Source organism: Marmota monax, unplaced genomic scaffold (assembly GCF_021218885.2).
Source record: "Marmota monax isolate L192 unplaced genomic scaffold, Marmota_monax_Labrador192_F-V1.1 WCK01_AAM20220418_F8-fsc00012, whole genome shotgun sequence".
Classification (NCBI taxonomy): Eukaryota; Metazoa; Chordata; class Mammalia; order Rodentia; family Sciuridae; genus Marmota; species Marmota monax.
Window position 1 is genome coordinate 12,473,553 of NW_026695227.1, and position 20,477 is coordinate 12,494,029.

General features: G+C 36.7%; 1 protein-coding gene across 2 annotated transcripts in view; it reads left to right on the plus strand.

Moving 5' to 3' along the window:
• Positions 1-20,477, plus strand: part of Irag2 (inositol 1,4,5-triphosphate receptor associated 2) — a 110,504-nt gene that overhangs the window by 69,860 nt on the left and 20,167 nt on the right. The window contains exons 20-29 of one of the 2 annotated variants that reach the window (XM_058576277.1): positions 217-313; positions 2,458-2,605; positions 3,655-3,730; positions 13,175-13,221; positions 13,328-13,392; positions 13,544-13,651; positions 15,896-15,966; positions 18,760-18,817; positions 20,239-20,302; positions 20,387-20,414. In XM_058576277.1, the coding sequence (XP_058432260.1) occupies positions 217-313; positions 2,458-2,605; positions 3,655-3,730; positions 13,175-13,221; positions 13,328-13,392; positions 13,544-13,651; positions 15,896-15,966; positions 18,760-18,817; positions 20,239-20,302; positions 20,387-20,414 (762 nt within the window). The remainder of the gene's footprint in view (positions 1-216; positions 314-2,457; positions 2,606-3,654; positions 3,731-13,174; positions 13,222-13,327; positions 13,393-13,543; positions 13,652-15,895; positions 15,967-18,759; positions 18,818-20,238; positions 20,303-20,386; positions 20,415-20,477) is intronic. The other variant, XM_046435783.2, reaches the window with a different exon arrangement.

Genomic DNA, 20,477 nt, shown 5'->3' on the forward strand with positions numbered 1-20,477 from the left:
TTTTGAATGAGTGTTCTAATTTACTCATAATGTATATCTTTTGATCAAAAAGCATGAAAGCTTTTTCACTTGACATCATTTATTTTCTTTCTGACTTCTCTCACAGGTCCATTTGAGACCAGTGATATTCTTTCTGCTTTGAAAGATAAAGTATATTAGAAAATGTTTTATGTTATATTCCGTTAGACAGCTAATAATACTTGGTTTTCCATTCAGAAGCAGTGTTACCACAAACCACACAGTAGTCAAGAGGCAAGAATTCATCACATACCCCTGACCTTGAAAAACACATGCTGGTATACGCCTCTTCTGGGTGAGCTTGGGTCGCCCCTCCTCCAGCACCATCTGATACATGCTTGGGTCGGGGGAGGGATTGTATTGAGAGAGGAATTCTCTTTGAAAGGGCAAATAATTCATTACAATTTTATTTGTATAGGAATAATTGTTGAACATTTGGGTATTTATTTCTGGGTTCAGTCAGTCAATCAGTATGTATTTCAGTACCTATTCTGTGCAAGGCAACATATTATGTATAATAAAGAATAAGTGCTGGGTTTGGTGTCTCATGCCTATAAACCCAGTAGCTTGGGAGGCTGAGGCAGGAGGATCACAAATTCAAACTCAAATTCAGCAACTTAGCAAGGCCTAAGCAACTCCATGAGACCCTGTCTCTAATAAAATACAAAAAAGGAATGGGGATATGGCTCAGTAGTTAAGTGCCCCTGAGTTCCATTCCCAGTCCTCAAATAGCCTACAGATTAGTGGGAGACAAGACCTAGACTCAGAGATGAGAAGTAAGAGAGTACCCCACAAAAGAGGGGAGTGTTGAACCAGGCTTTGAGGGATGGGTTGGGATGGAAAAGTGAAAAGTGTGCAAAAAGTATTTTGATGGATGAGAATGACATGGACAGATGAAACAGAATAAAAAGAGAAGAACACAAAAGTCTTGTGTTTGAAAAAGAGGCAAAGCTCATTGTGGAAAAAAGAGGGTTTTGGTTGAGATGCAGAAGGAAGTTTGAAGCAAAAGCAAGTTGAGGATCCAATTGTGAACTGTTACTGAATGCCAGGCTGAGGAGAAAGAGCCCTAACCTCGGAGATGCTCCACAAAACCCAGATGCAGTCAAAAGCAGAAGTTCATGCTGGTTCTGGAATGATAATAAAAATGGGATGCTCATCAAATAAATTTAAGAAAGATGGTGGTTTGTGGATCATTGAACTACAAAAGGAGAAACTGCTACCACCACGGATGGAATTTTCATTTTGTGTCAGGCACTAGATTAGAATTTTATAGAGATTATTTCATTCATGATAACTCAGAGATAACCACACCCAACAATGTCAGCACTTAAAGAATACTTGCTGTGGGTAACATATCTGTTAACTCATTTAGTCCTTACCACAGCCTAAGAGTGCAGATGCTAATGTGATTCCCATTTTGTTTTATTTATTTTTGCTGTGCTGGGGAGGAATCCAGGTCCTGGTGTATACTAGGCCAGCACTCTACTACTGTACCCACCCCTCTGTAATTCCCAATTTTAAAGACCAGGAAACAGTTACCCAAGGCCAAGTATCATTCTATAGATACATAAACTAAGCCTCAGAGTGACATAGATATTTACCCAAGGTGACACAACTGGCATTTAGCAGATCCAGGATCAGAACTAAAAAATTGTGCTTGACTCCATAGCCTTTGTGTTTTCCTTTAAACTGCTACATCCTATACCCACCTAAAAAGATGGTTTCCCAAAAAGACTGATGTGTCATTCTTACCTATTTCTTGTACCATGTTTTGATGAAATCTAATCACAATGTCTGATATTTTTCAGGAGTCTGCAAAGTTGTTCAGGAAAGGGTCAGATAGTAAATATTTTAGGGCTTTCAGGCCGAACAATTTCTGTTACAACTATTCAACTTTACTCTTGTAGCACACAAGCAGTCATGGATATGTATGTGGATAGGTGTGGCTATGTTCTAGTAAAACTTTATTTACAAAAACAGGCAGCTGGGGCTAGGGTGGTGGCTCAGTGGTAGAGTACCTGCCTAGCATGTGGAGGCACTGGGTTCATTTCTCAGCACCACATATAAATAAATAAAATAAAGGTCCATTAACAACTAAAAAATATATATCTATATTAAAAAAAAAAACAGGCAGCTGGCTGGATTTTGCCTGCTGGCTGAAGAATATTGGCCCTCTAGATGTTCAGAGACCAAGATTATCTGTCTTCCACGCCTCACCTTTTTTTTTTTTTTCCTCTTTTTTAAATAAACATTTGGCATTTCCACCCCCATGTAACCCAGCATCCTGGGCATTTGGTAAAGTGCTAATAGAATTGGGTTGGCTTTTGCTTTCACATAAATAGTTCTGCCAATCAAGTCTTTAGAGAGGATAGTTTATTCTTTAATGTGGTATGAACCAGAAGTTAATCTCTATTTTTATTCCTTTCTCTTCTACTACAGATGCCTTGTCTCTGGATAGTCTTACAGTGATTCCAAGGCCACAATTGACATCTTCCTTATGTGTAGCCAACCCAACTGAGGCTTCAAGTGAAAGATCCAAATATGGAGAAATAAAGGATGGTGCTTTGGATGTGACGAGACAACACAAGTAAGTTAAAAGAGGACAGTTTACTTTGTTATGGAAAAATAAGGAAAATTATGGCAATGGAAAGAGACAGGCAGCTCTTTCAGAAGAGCAAGGTTTATTCAGCACTGATGTGGGCTCAGCAGAGTCTTCTCCAAAGGCTGAGCACAGCCCTTTGTTCTCAGTATCTTTTATACAACACAGACCTCTAGGTTTCAAGACTTCTCATACAAGTAGCCTGGATCCCTTTTTCTCTCTCCAGGCAGATTTGATTCCTGCCACAGCTGCTGAGCAAGCATGACTGCAGAAGCAGAAACTAGCAGGTTGCAGCTACTAACAGATAAAAAGGAAAAAGAAACATCTCAGGAAGGACTTGCTGCTTCACTTAGCCTACTCTTTATGGGTAGCCTATTCCCACTGCCTAACATTTTAATTGGTTAGATTTTCATACCCTGAGACTATAACATCTTTATTGTGGAACTCTCTTTCTGAAAATTTACAGTTGTAAAATAAAGACACTGCTTTTGAATTTTATGATAGTCAATCTAAACCAATTCAGTTACCCTAGTTTGGGGGGCATATACTAAGTACATATTACTAGGTTAATTTAGATGAGTTTGGATTTTAATTCTATTCCTTTCACACTTAAGGTTAACAAGCCTTTGGAAACCTGTCTCTGCTCGCCCCTCCCCCCATTCTCTTTTGATGCTTATTTATGCTCATCTATCTTTTTAAGTATGCAAACTGATCTTCCTTAGGAAAAATGCAGACATGTTAGTGGAGTTTGTGAGGACTCTCTACCCTGGTGAAATTTCCTTTCTGTATTGAAGGTGAGGAAGCCAGACTTTGAATCCCAAATTCTTTATTTTCATTTTCTGCTGGCTTTTCTGTTGTCTGTCACTTCTCTCTGATGAAGGTGGAAGCTATCTATCATTATGTCTTAATGAAGCCAGGAATTTAATTAGAAATTTGATAGACTGGGTGTGGGTCGTGGGAACTGTGTCATAATTTGGTATCTGCTAAAATTTTCAGTTTTTCTACTTGTGGTAAATGGCTCTACTTTCTACTGCCAGGTGTCCTGTAGGTGGTCCACACCCAGGAGCAGATCTTTCGGGTTGCATCGGGATGAATGACAACCTAAGTATGGAAGTGAGTGCTGTGGCAATTTATAATTTCATCTTCAGTATTGTCACATGCTGGTCCTGTTTTTTGAGTATTCTTTTTTCTTTCCTTTGCTTCTTTTCTTTTAAAAATGTCATGGCTCCTAGTACAGCAAGTATGAATCTGATAGTACAGACCTCAGATGAATGAGAAATATCAACTTCTGAAGTGATAAAATTAAAGCTGGGGCCATAGCTCAAGGGTAGAGTGCCTGCCTTGCATGTGTGAGGGCTGGGTTTGATCCTCAGAACCACATGAAAATAAATAAATAAAGATATCATGTCCATCAATAATTAAAAAATATATATAAAAAATTAAAGCTCAGTATTTGGGGACTTTCTACTCCTTGTGTAGTGTGAACTTTGGGTTATATAACCAGAGGGAGATTTTGACAAAGTACAATGAAATTTGTGTTTAGGAGGCAGGCTGGTTTGGGACTTAAACTCACTATTGACTGTAAGTAGTGTCGGATCACATTGATTTTCTAAGAACTGAAATCAAAGCTAGGCAATCTTTGAGGAATTGGCCCTTTATTAAAGACCACAGAGTAAGGCCATGATCTTAGCATATTCACAACCAGTGTCAGGCAGTAATGCTGCTTTTTTACCCCAAAAAAGGATAATGTGAAACAACTTGAGAAGGACTATGGAGGTGGTCAGAGTGCCTTCCTAGTCTGCAGCCTGAGCGTGGGCCCAGTGAGTTCAGTCAAATGGAGCATACAGTTCTGCTTTAGGATTTGGCCATTTATCATCATCATCCATATATATATATATATATATATATATATATATATATATATATATCTTCATTGAAATAAAATTCACACATCAAATAATTCATTAATTTAAGCTTTTCAATTAACTGGTTTTAAATGTATTTACATAATTGTACAACTATCACCATCATCTATTTTAGAACATTGGAGTCACCCCCAAGAGGAACCCCAAGACCCTTTTGTAGTTTATCCTTTTTGCAATTTCCCCTTTCTCTAAACACCCAGCTCTAGGCATTAATCTACATTCTCCATAGATTTGCCTATCCTGGATATCTTATATAAAACCATATATATTTATACACACACACACACACACACACACACACACCCTCCTGTGCCTGTCTTCTTTCAATTATTGTTAAGGTTTTCAAGGTTCATCCATATTGTAGTATGTATGTTATTATTAGTACTTCCATTTATGGTGGAATAATATTGTGTTGGATACCACATTTTGTTTATCTAGCAGTTTATGGGCATTTGAGTTTTTTGACTGGCTACTACAAACAATGTCATGAGGAACATTAGTGTATAAGTTTTAGTGTAAATGTAGGTTTTTAATTCTTTTGGTATATTCCTATCAGTAGAATTACTGCCTCAGATGGTAACTGTTTAATATTTTGAGGGACTAAAAGATGGGTTTCCACAGTGGTGGCACCATTTTATATTCCCACAAAAGATACTGGCAGATTCTAATTTCTCCGCACTTCACCAATACTGCCTTTTTGTTTACAGCCATCACTGAATGCAAAGAGGTATCTCATTGTGGATTTGGTTTGTATTTTTCTAGTGATTAATGATGTGGAGCTTGTTTGCATGTGTTTGTTGGTCATTTGTATATTTTGGAGATACTTCCATTCAGATCCTGTGCCTATTTAAAAGATGGGGTTGTATTTCTTTTTACCACTAAGTTGTGCAAGTCATTCTTACTCCTTTGAAGTGTATGCATCTGACATTTTTCCCCTGTTCATTAGTACCTGCCTTATTGAGAATCTAAGAAGAAAACAAATCAATTTTGCTATTACTTGGTAGTTCTTGTGAAGCTTTAATAACGGAAGTTGAGTTTAAGAGCTTACAGGATGTTCAGTTATTAGTAATTTCCCTTTTATCTGGCACCGATTTCACTAAGAAGAGAGAAAAAACAAACATCAGTTGTGTACCAGGCACTTTGTAGGAAAGCATTTCTGTGTGCATATTAATGCTCCTCACAACCTTGAGTGGCAGGTATTCTCTGTTTTTTTTTTTTTTTACAAAGGAGACACCTGACTTTGAGGGAGTTAGATAACTTGCCCAACATCACTTGACTAATAAGCAACAAACCTGGATTTCAAGTTTAGGTTTGTCTAGCTTCAAAAGGACTTATCCTTTTCACAACCCCTCTGAATTTAGACATTTGAGTCATAATACATAATCACTGTAGTTACCTTGAAAGTAGGTTTTGTTTGTTTGTTTGTTTTGGTTTTTTGGCTAAGAAATGTGCGGCCTTATGAATCTAAAAGGACCTCCTAATCCACTCATTGGGAGAGGTGATGAAGTTGTTTTGTGTATGGTCTTGACACCCATTAAGAATTGGGAACGATCTGGATCACAAAGAAACTCCTGTCAAATGCCTTTAGAGTAATAAATAGATTCCCTGAAAGTTCTTGCTTTCCTGTGTTCTTTCTACAGTCTCAAGAATGAGTCTGTTGGCTTTACTTTGTGGCTGAAACTACTGATTCTCCATAGTCCCATTCCAGGTTTCTGCCCGCTGCAGGATCTGTGCAGCCTCATCACCGTGCTCTCCAACCTTCACCTGTCTCCTTCGGCCCCCACCCCATCTCTAAACAAATAATAAGCTCTGTTTCTAAGCGTTTTTAATAGAATTTAGACGGAATTAGAATAATATAAAACATCAAAATACCATAAACCATGCTCATTCCAGCATATACAAACTGATGGGTTGTTTTTTGTTTATTTGTTTGTTGTTGTTTTTGTTTTAAACACCTTGGCTTTAAATGATGGATCTTTGCCAGTCTGTACATCCTCATGAAAGCAGCTTGACCTTGTGTTCAAATCCTTCTTTGGCCTGGTCACAGCCTAGCTTTCTGCCTTCATTTCCCTGGCACTGTCCTGCTACTGTCCCTATATCAGCCAAAGCAGGTAGTATCTACTGTCAGAGTAAATCACTCAAACCTGGCTGGGGTGTTTTCTTTGCTCAGAACGTTGTACACTTCTCCATTTGTCAAAATTTTATTTAACATTCAAGGCCCATTTCAAAAATCTACTGTTTCATAAATCCTTTTGTGGTAGTATAAAATGTTGGCAGTCAAGTATCTCCAGTTCTTTTTTTTTTTTTTATATTTTTTTAGCTGTCAATGGACTTTTATTTTATTTATATGTGGTGCTCAGAATCAAACCCAGTGCCTTCCAGTTCTTTGTGAGGTGAAAATCATAATAGATTGGAGTTTGAGAAATCAGGTTTTCCCTCCAATCAGCTTGTATGTGGTTCTGGAAATATCATGTTTTGATGCTTCAGCTTGCTCATTTCTTAACTATTTAACTTCCTTCTTTGAGACCCCAGGAACTCTCTGCCTTCCCTTTTTGCTACCTGTCTCCTGGTTGCATTGTGGGTATTCATTTTTTACATCCTACCCTGTATTAGCTGATAAGCCTGGTGGAGAGCACCCTTACCTGATCACTAGCCAAAATGTTTCTAGTACTCTGCATGGATGGGTGCACAGTAGCCGCCCATTAATATTTGTTGAATTCTTATTTGTTTTGTAATTACTTTAGGTTCTTCTTAGAACACTGAAGATGATACTCAGAAGCTTCTTTCTTTGGACTGGTGTTCCTAAGGACGTGAGATCTATTTTCTGCCCCCCCCCCAATTCATTTTCTCCATGAATGGAGGGGCATAAAATAAATCTAGTGTCTTTCTCACAGGGAATGTAAGAAAAAGTGAACATTGATGGGTATTTATGAGAGGGTCTTTGAGCAAAGGACTCTATCAATTAATGTCTCGAAAAATATCTCATAGGAAAATAATTTGGAGACCTGTTTGGAATGTTCTTAAGGAGAATAAATCTTCTTTATTGACCCAGTAAATGATTTTATTGGTGGCATGTTGGTGTACCTAGGAGAGAAGGAAATAAATTACTTACTGTCTTCATCTTTTAGGATTCATACTGAAATACTTTCAGATGACATGTGCTGATATCTAGGATTTCTTCTAAAAACACAGGGGTAGGTTTAGAGGGTAAAAGAATGGATGAAACAACATCCATTCCAGGTGAAAATTGTTGAAGCCACATCCCAAGCACATAAAAGTTAGTTCTACTGTCTACTTTTATATTCATTTGAAATTTATTTTAGCAATGCCTTGAAAATTTTATCCCCATACTATAGGCTTTGGAATCAGGCGGGCCATATTTAAGATGGGCTGCAATACTTAATATGTGAACTTAGATAAGTGGCCTAACCTGTCTAAAATTGCTGTGTCCCCTGTGGAACAGAGAGATTACTCTGCTTTTGAGTAGTTCAGTACACATGGATACAACACACATACATGCATAAACACATGCTATATATACATCAACACATATACATCTTCACAGCCAAGTTTTAGCCTAATCAGTTGGAAACAAACCAAGTAGGTCATGTTTACAGGAAGACAGTGCCTTTTAATGACCTATTTTCCCACTTGCTGATATATAGGAAAGCCTTTCCTTTTCACTGGGTGCCTTCCCAGCATTCAAACATTTCTAAGAATCACCAGAGGTGTATTCCAGTATATATTCATGTTCTTTAGGCCTCATCCACTAGTGAGTTCCAGGTGGATGTTTAGCCTCTTGAGAAGTTGTGGGACAGTGAGGTTGGTCACATCATCCTGGTATCTGCTGTCCTTTTTGTTCTCTGCCCAGAGCCCTGCCTGCAACACTGTAGACCTCCATGGAGCTCTGCATCTAGACCTCTGGTGATCCCACCTTCTTTCCCTGGTCAGTGCAGAGGCAACTCTGCCTTCTTGTTCCAGTGCTTTCAGAGAGGGCTCCCAGGGTGGAGTGGTGTTGGTAGGATCCTATTGGGGTAGTTGTGAAAACTATCCTCTACATTTCAAGACACAGTCTAGTAGGGCTGGGAGACAGGGTAGCCAGTACCACAGTTTCCTACTGAGTCTAGTGTTACTGCTTCTTTCAGTAGCTAGATACACTTCCTTGATTCCTCCCCACTCTGGGTCATTTCCCTCTAGGTCCTTAGCCTGTCTACCTCCTCTTAGTGGTTGCTCTTAAGTCTGAAGAGCGACCAAAGGCTTTCTGGCCCTTTGCAAAACAGGTGGTTACCTACTTGTATGTTTCCCTAAATACACTAAGAATTAAGTTCTACAAAAATTCTGTGGCATCCAAACTGATTCTTCTGTCTGATCTGCCTCCACCAAAATATTTTGTGAAATCCTGCTTCATAGTACATACTCAAAATAGTAACGGTAGTATTACCTAGAATGAGAATTATCAGCAGTATGGAACTGCTGATAATCAGAGAATGCCTTATAACAGGTCAGGGATCTCGAGATGAATTTCTCTATGTTTCCTTGTGGCTGTTCAAACTTTAAAAAAAAAAAAAGATCACATATTAAGTGTCTTCCCTCCTTTAAGGTTCTTCTTCATGTCATTGCATGTTTTTGTGTAAGGTACACTATCACTGGGAGAAGATGATTTATTGAGTCAAACCACAGGATCAATTTAAAAATAACCTCTGAAGACTTTCTGGCCGTTGTCCTGTTCTTTCAAGCTATGTGTAGGTGCTGCATTAATAACCTTGGAGAATAAATAACATTGCCAGTTGCAAAATTGGGACAGGTAGATATTGACTGATAACTGATTATAAATGAGCCTCACCATGGTAGGTGTGTCTTGTAGATCTTAGGGTGTGGTGTTCTTTTACTTAGAAATTGAGAGGAAAAAAAAAAGAAAGAAAAACTATGAGGAAATTTAGTTTGTTCATGTTCCAGGGTTTCTAATAATTTATTTTTATTTTTATTATTTTTTTAAATTTGTAGTTGTTGATGGACCTTTATTTATTTATTAATTTGTATGTGGTGCTGAGAATCGAACCCAGTGCCTCACACATGCTGGGCAAGTACTCTACCACTGAGCCACAACCTCAGCCTCAGGGGTTCTAATCTTTTAAAAGTTCTATTTAACATTCTTCCTCTTTTCAGAACATTTAAATGTACATAAGTACAGCTTGGAGTAAGTCTAAATAGATTCTTGTTTCATTTTTTTTTTTTTGTTCCCATGTTAATCTATTTGACCAGCATCAACTGTCCAAAGAGACCCAATAGTAAAAATTATATGGGTAACATAAATTTTTATAAGCACAAAGATTTTTGATCATAAAATCTATAAAGCAGCATTTAATGTAGAAGAACAAAGTAGTCCTGGAAGATTATCTAGGCTTATTAATTGTTATTACAAATCTCTTATTTTTTAGTATTTCTTCGTATTTTTCTATTAAAGTAATCGTGTGTGTGTGTGTGTGTGTGTATGTATGTATGTATGTATGTATGCAAATGTGTGTGTATGAATGAAAGAGGCTTGTGTTTGCTGACCCAGCCCATGGGAGAATCTATCTCACTTTGTTCCATGAGTGCTTGGCTACCCCACCCTATATTAAGCTCTTGTTGTCAAGAGCAGATGGGCTGGACCATGGGTTTCCATGTAAATGTTATTCAGGTTAATATTTGAATGGCTTGGATGGGAAGGGCATTCTTCCTGCTGTGCTGTCAGCATGTGTTAGATTCATTGACTTGAGCCAACCTTCCACATGTAAGTCTCTCATCAGAGCTGTCTTCATCAATTTATTGGATTTCTGTGGTTTTACAGACTATCTCTTACAATCTCTTCAGGTCTCAAAGTTGGTATGTGTGAGTAGATTCTTCAGCAGGCTTGATTGGGATGCTGGTTTGAAGAGGGTAACTTTTGATGCTAGAAGAAGAGATCCCACTGTGGAAAGTTTTTGCTGATTAGCCTACCCCCAACCCCATGCAAGAAACTTTGAGTGTTATATCTACAACTTTCACTAACTAGATCCTAAGTTTGAAACAAAATTTGAAACTTCCTTTTCTCTGGTTATTCTTGTGAGAAGAAAATAGTGTTGTTAGAACAAATTTATGAAGTTAGAATTAAGATATGTTGTCTGTGGGGTTGTTTTCTGATCACTAAGACTTACAGAGTTTCATGATTTGGGAGTAATATCCACCTGCTTACCTTGTAACTACTCCAGGCAATGAAGAGATATATGTATGAGTGTCTTCAGAATCAGATTATTATTTGTTTAGTCAGTAAATATTTCACATTTATCAAACCTCTTCTCCATAAAATGCTTCATTGTAAGATATAGAAAAAAGAGGCCTTAAGCAGGGCATAATGGCAAATGAGACTCATTTGTAACATAATGGAGGCCCACTAGGTTTTTGCTATAGTTATTGTTTTCACCTTAAATAGGATAATATTAAGCTCTTTTTATGAAAGTTTTACAAAAAATTATGTTTCATTTTCCTCTATTTTGGAAACCAGCTTAGTGAAATGACAATGATAACTGAATTCTCTTTCCCACTTCTTAAGTTCAAATATGACTATCCATGAACCTGATAGGTACAAGATGAAGTCTTCTCTGATAGCTTTTAGTTATAGTGCAATAATATTATTTCAATCCATACATAGTAACCATGTTTTATATTTTGTGAAATGTTCAATGGACTTGATTTTTTATAAAGAAATGCAATTGATTTTTCTGAAGTTCAATACCCAATGAAACTGAAAGATATTTAATTTTATCCAGTTTTTATAGCTTCATTTTATATATATTGAAGTTTAGGTAAATAAGCATATAATAATTACTACTATAATGTATTTTTAAAATATAAAGACAAGGCCGTTTCCTACCTACAGGTAATAAGATACAATTTCTCTTCAAAATTTAATTCCAATATCACTCTACTTTGTGAATTCTGTTCTTTGCATATGGCCTTCCTCTGTGAAGTACTGCTTATCAGTTATAAGGTATTTGTTTTATAGATTCATCTCCTTGACTGACCTATGAGCCCCTTCAGGAAAAGGCCTATATTTCCATGTGTCTCCGGGCCTCGTCTCTGCTCCTGGTACACACTGGATCTTTTTTAAAAAAAATGATTTATTTATTAATTATTTCTTACATATATCACAACATACTGGATCTTTGATGAAAGATCATGAAATTAAATTAAACTGATGTCATAAGGGGCTTTGGTAATATATGATCTGAACCAAAGAGTTGACAAATATGCTAATCAGCCTGATATAATTATTCCACAATGTATACCTGTATCAAAACATCACATTGTGCATCTTAAACATATTTATCAATAAAATTTTTTAAGTTAAAAAAATAGTAATGGAACTAAATAAAACAAAAGATTGAATGTCATTAAGATGTAAATTCTTGTTTTAAGTTTGTAAATTTTTCTAAGCATTTAAGGTGAACACTTTAAAAGTTTATATTTAAATCATTTACAAGTCTAAGACAAAGTTGGAAATTGTTAGGTTAGTATGTATTTGGAGTGGTTTATTTACAATGGAGAGAACACTGCATTTAGTTTTATTTGAGTTTGATGATTGGCTCTACCATTCTGATATTCTTGGGAAATTGCTTTAATCACTGGTATTAATTTCCTTACATGCAAAAACTTGTTGCATATAGTTTTTGGGAGAATTAGATAAGATGATATACAAAGGGGGCTTTTGTAAACTTTAATGTGCTCAACAGGTATAGGTTGCTATTTATCATACTGGGAAACTACAAATTCAGCAAGCCCTTTCTAAATCTTTGCCTTTTGTGGTTATGGTAAATATGTTCATGAATAGATTCTAAATACCGTGTATGATATGCAGCATATCTCTCTAGAAATCTGCTGTTGGCTGTGGTAGTTAATGAGTTCTGTGTTTGATTATGAAATTCATGTGTATCTTAATTTTTCCATCATCTGCACCAGTTTCTGATATGCCTAAATTATATTAGTTTTAATTTATTACAAGCTTTCTAAATACATAAAAATGAAAGTAAACTTAAATAACCTCACTATTAAAAAGAAAGCTATGTTGCCACCATATCTCTTTTTGAAACAGAACAAATATACTAACAAACCCTAATGTCCTAAAATGCCCTCCAATTTGGGAGTTCTTGATAGAATTTAGAGGTTCAAATGAGACTTGCAAAACCTTGCCATGGCAGAATAGGACCACAGTTCTATGAAGCTCTTTTAAAATGCCAGGTGACTGGTGTTATCTTAGATATAATCCCTCAGATCTTTGAGATATGATTAAACTTAAAATGTATGGTTTATCTAGCTGGAAACATTAGAACTATTCCTATCACCTGGCCAAAAGTTTTAGAATGAGTAATAGTCCCATAAATAGAAATGTTTTATATGCTCATGTAGAATGTTCTGTTTAAAGAAAATTTAAGTTCACTAAATAAACTCTATCTGCTTTTGAATTTAAAGTTTGTTTGCCCCTAGATTTGTCTAGATTTTCCTTAATATCAGATGCATAAATATACTTTAAATCAGGGGGAAATTTTAGTATTGTACTTTTTGAAATGGCAACTATTGAATCATTGAACTGTGTCTCTGTGTTTTCTCCCTCCAGGAGAATGGTGTTGAACACTTGGGTTCTGAGGACCTGCCACAGTCCAGGTTTGCTTTTGGTGTTGGGTGTGTGAATTTATGTGCATATTCTGCTCATTTAAAAGAGAATTGTTTGAATCTGATGTACTGAAATATTTTTCTACCCTTTTATTAGGGAATATCTCACACTACCATCGCCTGGACACACTTCCTCCTCAGAGAGTACTGTAACTTCAAGTGGTGAGTGGACTTGGAAGAGACACTGAAACAAACAAAAAAAAGGATTATAATTTTATGTTCTGAAACCTGCTGAGATGTGAGCAAATGAGAAGAGCATAGGCAAATTCTCCTTTGCATAGGAGTCACACTGTTAGTTTCTTCCTATTGGTAGATTCTGGATCAGACGTTTTGAATATGGCTTCTGGTGGCCTTGACTGTAAATCACTCTGTGAGAGAGAGGAGGCAACAAGACCAGTGTCTTCCATGACAGAGATCCAAGGTAAGCTGGATTCAAGTGTAGCTTCATTCTAGGACTGGGGTTGTGGCTTTGTGGTGCAGTGCTCACCTAGCATGTGTGGGGGTACTGGGTTGAATCCTCAGCACCACAAAATAAAAAAAAAAAATAAAACAAAGATGTTGTGTTCATCTACAAGTAAAAAATATATTTTTAAAAAAGAGTAGCTTCATTCTAATACACAAGGCAAACCTGTAAGCTAGTGAAGTCACTGTCCTTAATAGCTCAGCAATATTATATTAATTCTTACAAAATAATTCTTATAAAGGAATTTTGAAGACATTTTTTCACTCAATTTTGTAGATAGAACAAAACCAATATATTGTGTTGGGGCTTGAATATTTCCTTCTGACAGACTGACTGGACACTGCTGGGTTTCAAGTATGACACAGATGTGACATCCCTTAGGAAATTTTTAGAATTTGAATTAGTCTATCAGTTCAGAAGGATGGACCAATTAGCAGTGGTAAACTCAGGAGGCAAAAGAGCTAGCTGGTTTTAGATCCTTCATGCTTCTCTACTCTGAAAACAAAGTAGTTCTTAATCATTTTCAGAGAGACATCACTACAGTTGACCCCCAAGGGAGATGTAGGCTCCCATTCCTACTATAAAAAGGAAAAAGTCAAGGTAAATCCATTCTGTTGTTTGAACTCAACATTTAAAGTTGAGGTGCAAGTGCTAAGTTAGAGTAGTCATAAAATTTTAGAAATGGAATCTGTTCCGTGGGTTAAGAATACAACTTATACTTAGTAAGGAAATGTTTTAATCAAAACTGCACCAAGATACCATTCTTTACCTGCCAAATAGACAAAGATGCAAAAAATTGATTATATTCTGTTGGTAAGGCTGTAAAGCCAAAAGGAATTCTCATATAGTGCTGTAGGAAATGTAAACTTTTATAACAAAAATGGCTACAGTATCTATCAAAATGCAACACTGATGCAACAATTCAGTTTCCGGGAATTTAGCCTATAAATACAGGCACACACAATACAAAATGACATGTGTAAGCTTCATTGTTGCAACATTGTTCCTAATAAAATATTGGCAACAAGTTAACTATTAACAGAAGTCTATATTATGGCATATCCATGTAATGGAATTTTAATATGCATACATAAAACATGTATGATGAGAATTTTTCATGTAATACTATGAAAGGACTACTGTTCCTTGGGAAAAGTATAGAAAATATGTATTATATGTAAAATTTGAAAAAAAAACAGTTTTTATGTCTGCAGAAAGTGTTTCTGGAAGGCTAGACAAAAATTAATATCATGTTCTAAAAGCAAGAACATCAGGTTTCTGGCAGGTATTGATGAAATTTTTTACTGTAAAACATTGTTTTTTATTTATGGGTCATAAGAACTTACTATCTGTCTTAAAATTTAAGGAAAACTAAAACAAAACATATCTGGGGAGAAATGTGCATCTCTAAGGAATCTGGTGATCATTTTGTTTTCATTTGCATATAAAATTTTAAAACACAACACCTGCTTTAAATATATTTTTCTTAAAAAGAAAGAAAGGAAACTGTCTCACTGCTCACTTCTGTGTCTGTACTAAACAAATGCAGGACAAAGGATCCTGTGAAGAGGAGAATAATCACCTACAGTAATGACAGTATAGACGTCCACAAAAAATGTGGAAGTTACAAAAAGGCATGATACAAATTTAAAGTGTACCTTTTCTTTTGATGTCATATTCAGAAAGGTTCATGTTAGTAGGATATCACATGCTTATCAGCTTTGCATATGTAAATTTTAAAAAACTGTTTGCCACACTATTAAAAAGCTTAGTTATGGGCTGGGGCTGAGGCTCGGGCTGGGGCTGAGGCTCGGGCTCAGTGGTAGAACACTTGCCTAATGTGTGAAGCACTGGGTTCTATTCTCGGCACTACATGTAAATAAATGAATAAGATAAAGGTCCATCAACAACTCCCCCCCCCCCAAAAAAAAAAGATTATAGAAAAACCAGCCTACTTTGAAAGGGCATTCATGGAGATGTTCCTTTGATTGGGCAGTTTTATGTGGTTCAACTTCCCCATGGGCCTCCTCCATCCCTGACTCTGAGTCATGCGCCTTCGTGCATTTTGCAGTGCCTACGTTTGTCTCACATGCTAAGGCTTTTGTCTTCCCTGGTCTGTCCACATTGCTACCCTCATGATTTCTTCCTCTTTTACTTGTTACTGCACCCCCAACTGTTGACTGTATTTCCTTTTTCTCATAGGCACCAGTCCAGATCCTGAGAACATTGTATGCCAAGACACTATGAGTAAGGATAAAACCATATCAAATCTGGTAAGGAAGTACGCACATGTGAACAATAAAATGGATGTTACTGTGGTAGAGCTGCCTCTTTAATTTGCAAAGGACTCTTAGAAGTATTCCCCATTTATTCTTTGAAAATTATGAGGTTAATCGAATTAGCCATCTTGAATATAGTTGCCTAGCAAAGCTCTCTAAGACATAAGGATAGCTATAAATGTTTATAGAAAAAATGTTAATTCCTTTTGTGAAGGATGTCTTATTTCTACTTGAATGAATTAATAATTGAAGGGTAACTTGTAGGCTATGGATCCAATTTCATGATTCTCCAGGGGTCTTATGTATTAGTCCCGCTGTTGTATGTGTGGAGTGTGTGTGTGTGTGTGTGTGTGTGTGTGTGTGTGTTTTGTTGCTGTCTTCCTCTCAGTATATAAGCATTGTTGCATTTAGGTCCATTTGTTTGCAAGAAATAGATTCATGCAAACTAATCAAGTGAAGAGGAGTCTCTGATATGGGTGCATATGGGTGATAAATAAGGTAGAATAAAATGTTATGGCCTCTTATGGTCTACAGGAAGTGGGACAGTGAGGTATGTGATCCGAAACTATCCTTAGAGTGGTGTGAAGTATACATAGGGTGTAGCGCTGGCTGGCACACATGCTGAAAATCAGTCCCCCTGTAACTTCTTTAGTTATCCACTGTAGAGTGTTCTGAGGAAAAAAAAATCCTTCCCATCTCAAAAAAAAATTACACTTTAAGAAATAATCTATTAGGAAAATGTAGTAATTGTGGTAGTAGGACTAATTATAATGCAGTCGTAATAAATCAGATAAGAGTTGGAGGTAGTTTAAACTTGGTGAAGATGGAGAAAAGGAGATGAATTTGAGATTTATTTAGAGGTGGAAATTCTCAGCAGTAGTGACTTCCATCAGGGATGTGGGAAAAGAGGTACCCAGGTGTTATGGATTAACCTACAAGAATGAATAGAATAACGTAAGAGGAGGGGAAAAGGAAGAACTGAATTTGTGAGGTTAAATAAGATCATTTTGAAGTAAGTTTCGGATTGATATGAGACATCTGTAGTCTCTAAGGAGATTTTACACATAACTATGAACCTATGTTCATAATCTCACTCATGTGACTCTTTTAGAAACAGAAACATGTTCATGAGTTATCAGCAAAGAACTCTGCAAATATGTGGATGAGATTTTCCAATGACTCGGGCCGACAGGAAGGGAGCACTCAGGGTGATGATAGTATTTAGCAGAGAAGGCAACAGCCAAGAGACTGGGAAGGGAGACCCTCAGGAGAGGGAAAAACATCTTCAAGAAGATTTTTTTTGTTTGTTTTATATGCTAAATGAGTTCAAGTAAGATTAAGAGTGAGGATGGTCATTGGATTTGGCACTAAGGAGGTCATTGATGAGAGCAGTTTCCCTGGAGTGTTGGGCATAAGCTAGAGAAGTGCTGTATGTATATACGTGGCCATATAACCAATGTGATTCTGCAACCTGTACACTTGGAAAAATGAGAAATTATACACCATTTGATTCAAATGTATGATATATCAAAATCATTGTATTGTCATGAACAACTAATAATAATAATAATAAAAAAGAAGTGCATTTGATCGTGAGTGGAAGATAGACTGGATTCAGCCATGGTCAGGCCCTCCTGGAGCAAGGCTGAGGAGGGCCGCAGGAGGGCTGTTGACTGGGAGAGGTCATGGGATTGAAAAAGACTCAAAAAACTCAAAAGTGTTCACCTGTTGATGACAGTGAGCCAGCACTTTACCTATATTATTACATTTGTTGTAGTCTATTGAAACCTTCATTTCAGTTGTCTAAAAATTATATGGCATGGTATTAATGGCTCTACCAAGGAAATTTGTCTTCTTAGACTTATTTTTTTTGATGGGGAACTTTGGTTTTCTAAATTTCTCCATTCTTTTGAAAATGTCTAATAATACCATAAAAATAATTGCATACTTAAATTCTCCCATGAGATTTTCCCAGACAGTACAGTACAATCCTGTTGTTATGGTAACCCTTGTATACAAGTGCATTTATTATGTATAGAACAGTTGGTCAGTGACCTAAAAATATATTATGTGAAATTAAGACCTCACACAACGCAATCTTTTTTTTTGGTACTGAGGATTGAACTCAGGGGCACTCAACCACTGAGCCACATCCCCAGCCCTATTTTGTGTTTCATTTAGAGACAGGGTCTCACTGTGTTGCTTAGCATCTCGCTTTTGCTGAGGCTGGCTTTGGACTTGTGATCCTCCTGTTTCAGCCTCCCAAGCTGCTGGGATTACAGGTGTGCACCACCACACCTGGCACAATCTTAACAGCTATCTCTGCCACAATTTCTCTCAAAAACCAACATAGGAAGCCACTTTATATGGCTCTAGATCACCTCTACTTTACCTCTCATCCATCCATCCATACATACATACATACATCCCAGTTCTACCTCTCCTCTTGCTGCTGTCACACTCCTGGCCTGCAGATGTCCCATGCGGTTCTGCCTCCTTCCCATTCAGAACACTGACTTACCTAAGCCTCATTTACTTGGCAATTAATCCAAATTTGCTTTGTGCTAACTTGTGTCATGTTCACAGCTTTTCATGTTTGTGTTCTATTTGCCTCAACTAGATTGAGAACGCCCTCAGAAGTAGATTTGTTTTTGTTTTTCCTTAACCCTTATTACAATTCCCTGCACACTGTAGAGTTGGGTTAGTAGAGGACAGGAAGTGAAGAAACGCTTGGTTATGAAGAACTTCCACTCTATGTACAACAATAAAATTTCCTTATGTTTTTAGGAAGCCAAAGAGGAACCCAAAACAATAGAAGAGCATAGAAAAGAATGTGCTTCAGGAGGTAAGAAATGTGTTCTTTCAACCCCATATGTACTTTTGTCCCTGTGGCTATTTTTGTAGTTGTAGTCTGAGTAGATTTGCCACCTACAAATTCTGCATCCCTGGATAAGGTCAGCCAATAGAACCCAGTCCTGATTCCATTTGTATCATTGTCAAAAAGCCACGTTGACATTTCATTGACTGTTCAATGCCAGAGGACTTGTAATAATTAGTGCTCTATTGTTAACTAAGAAGCAAGCCTGTGCATGTTGGTAGTAATTCTCTGCTCTACTTAATTTTTTTCAGCATCACATCTAAAAGTAAATAAACCAATGTTTTAAAAATGAGACCTAATATGCTTCCTTCCCTTCACTAGGGTGGAACAGTGGCTAGAGTTCAGGCTGTCAGGTCACTCAGACTCTAGTTTGGGTCCAGCTCTGACCATTATGTGGTATTAGATAGTTATTCAATTTTGAGTCTCAGTTTCTCATCTGCAAAATGGTAATTATATATTTAAAAAGTAAGTATAGTTTATAGAAAATTGACAATATACTAAGTCCTAGGCTAAATTCCTTATGTGCATAGTTTTAGTCAATCCTGCAAATATGAGGTAAGGTACCCCATGGTTCATTTTCCTAGCCTGTGAAAAGCAGACAACAGTGTCTGCCACAGAAGACTTGCTGTGAGGATTGATTGAATAATTTAATATGTATGAAGCACATAGAAAAGGGCCTGGCACAGCAGTTCTCATAAAAGTTACCTATTATATCAAAAGAATATTCTTATCTTGTAGATGGTTTAATAAGGTTGTTTTATTCATGATCACATATCTGTAAGAGCCAAAGCTTAGCTTTAAATCAAGTATTATCAGTTTCAAATCTAATGCTCTTTATTAAATATATTGTCCTTTGCAAAGTTGTCATAAAGAAAATCCTAATAAATGTAAAGAGCTTTGTTCTGGGACTGGCATATTGTAAACCTGAGTTTGATGCTATGTTTATTGTTACTGTTACTACCAGGATTATTATTATTTATTGTTACTGCTACTACTATTAGTATAACTATTATTCCTGCCGGTGCTGCTGTTAAAGTTTTAATCCAAGGAAGAACCAGAATACCAGAGGAAGGTATGCATGTAGCATGGGATCTAGTACAACAAATATTCAAATGCAAAGAGGACAGATGGGCCCATCTCTTGACTCTTGTTACATCTTCCGGTTTCAAAGACTGCTTGAGATGTGAATTGGTGATCTTAATGCTCTGATCCCAATGGCTCCGCAAATATTATCTTATAATTTAAGCACACACATTATCTGGCTATCATTTCAGATGTATTTAAATGAAATGCCTTCATTTAGTAAATATGGGACATAACAGTATTTAATGAAAATGCACTTTTAGGTGTTGAGCCATCTTAACCAAATATTTATTCTCTTTTGATAGAATCTGGGATTTCCCCTGTTCCAGTAACTACCGCGAAATCTGTTAACTTCAGACAAAGTGAAAAGTAAGCTCTTCTTTATGTTTTAATTTCACTTTTTATTTTTCTGTTGGATTATATTCTGAGCAAGTCCTTTGTCTTATCCTACAGCACGTCTGCTAATGAAAAAGAAGTGGAGGTGAGTTTAAACCTATTTTTTTCCCTTTAAAAAAAAATTTCAGACTCACTTGCTACATTGGCT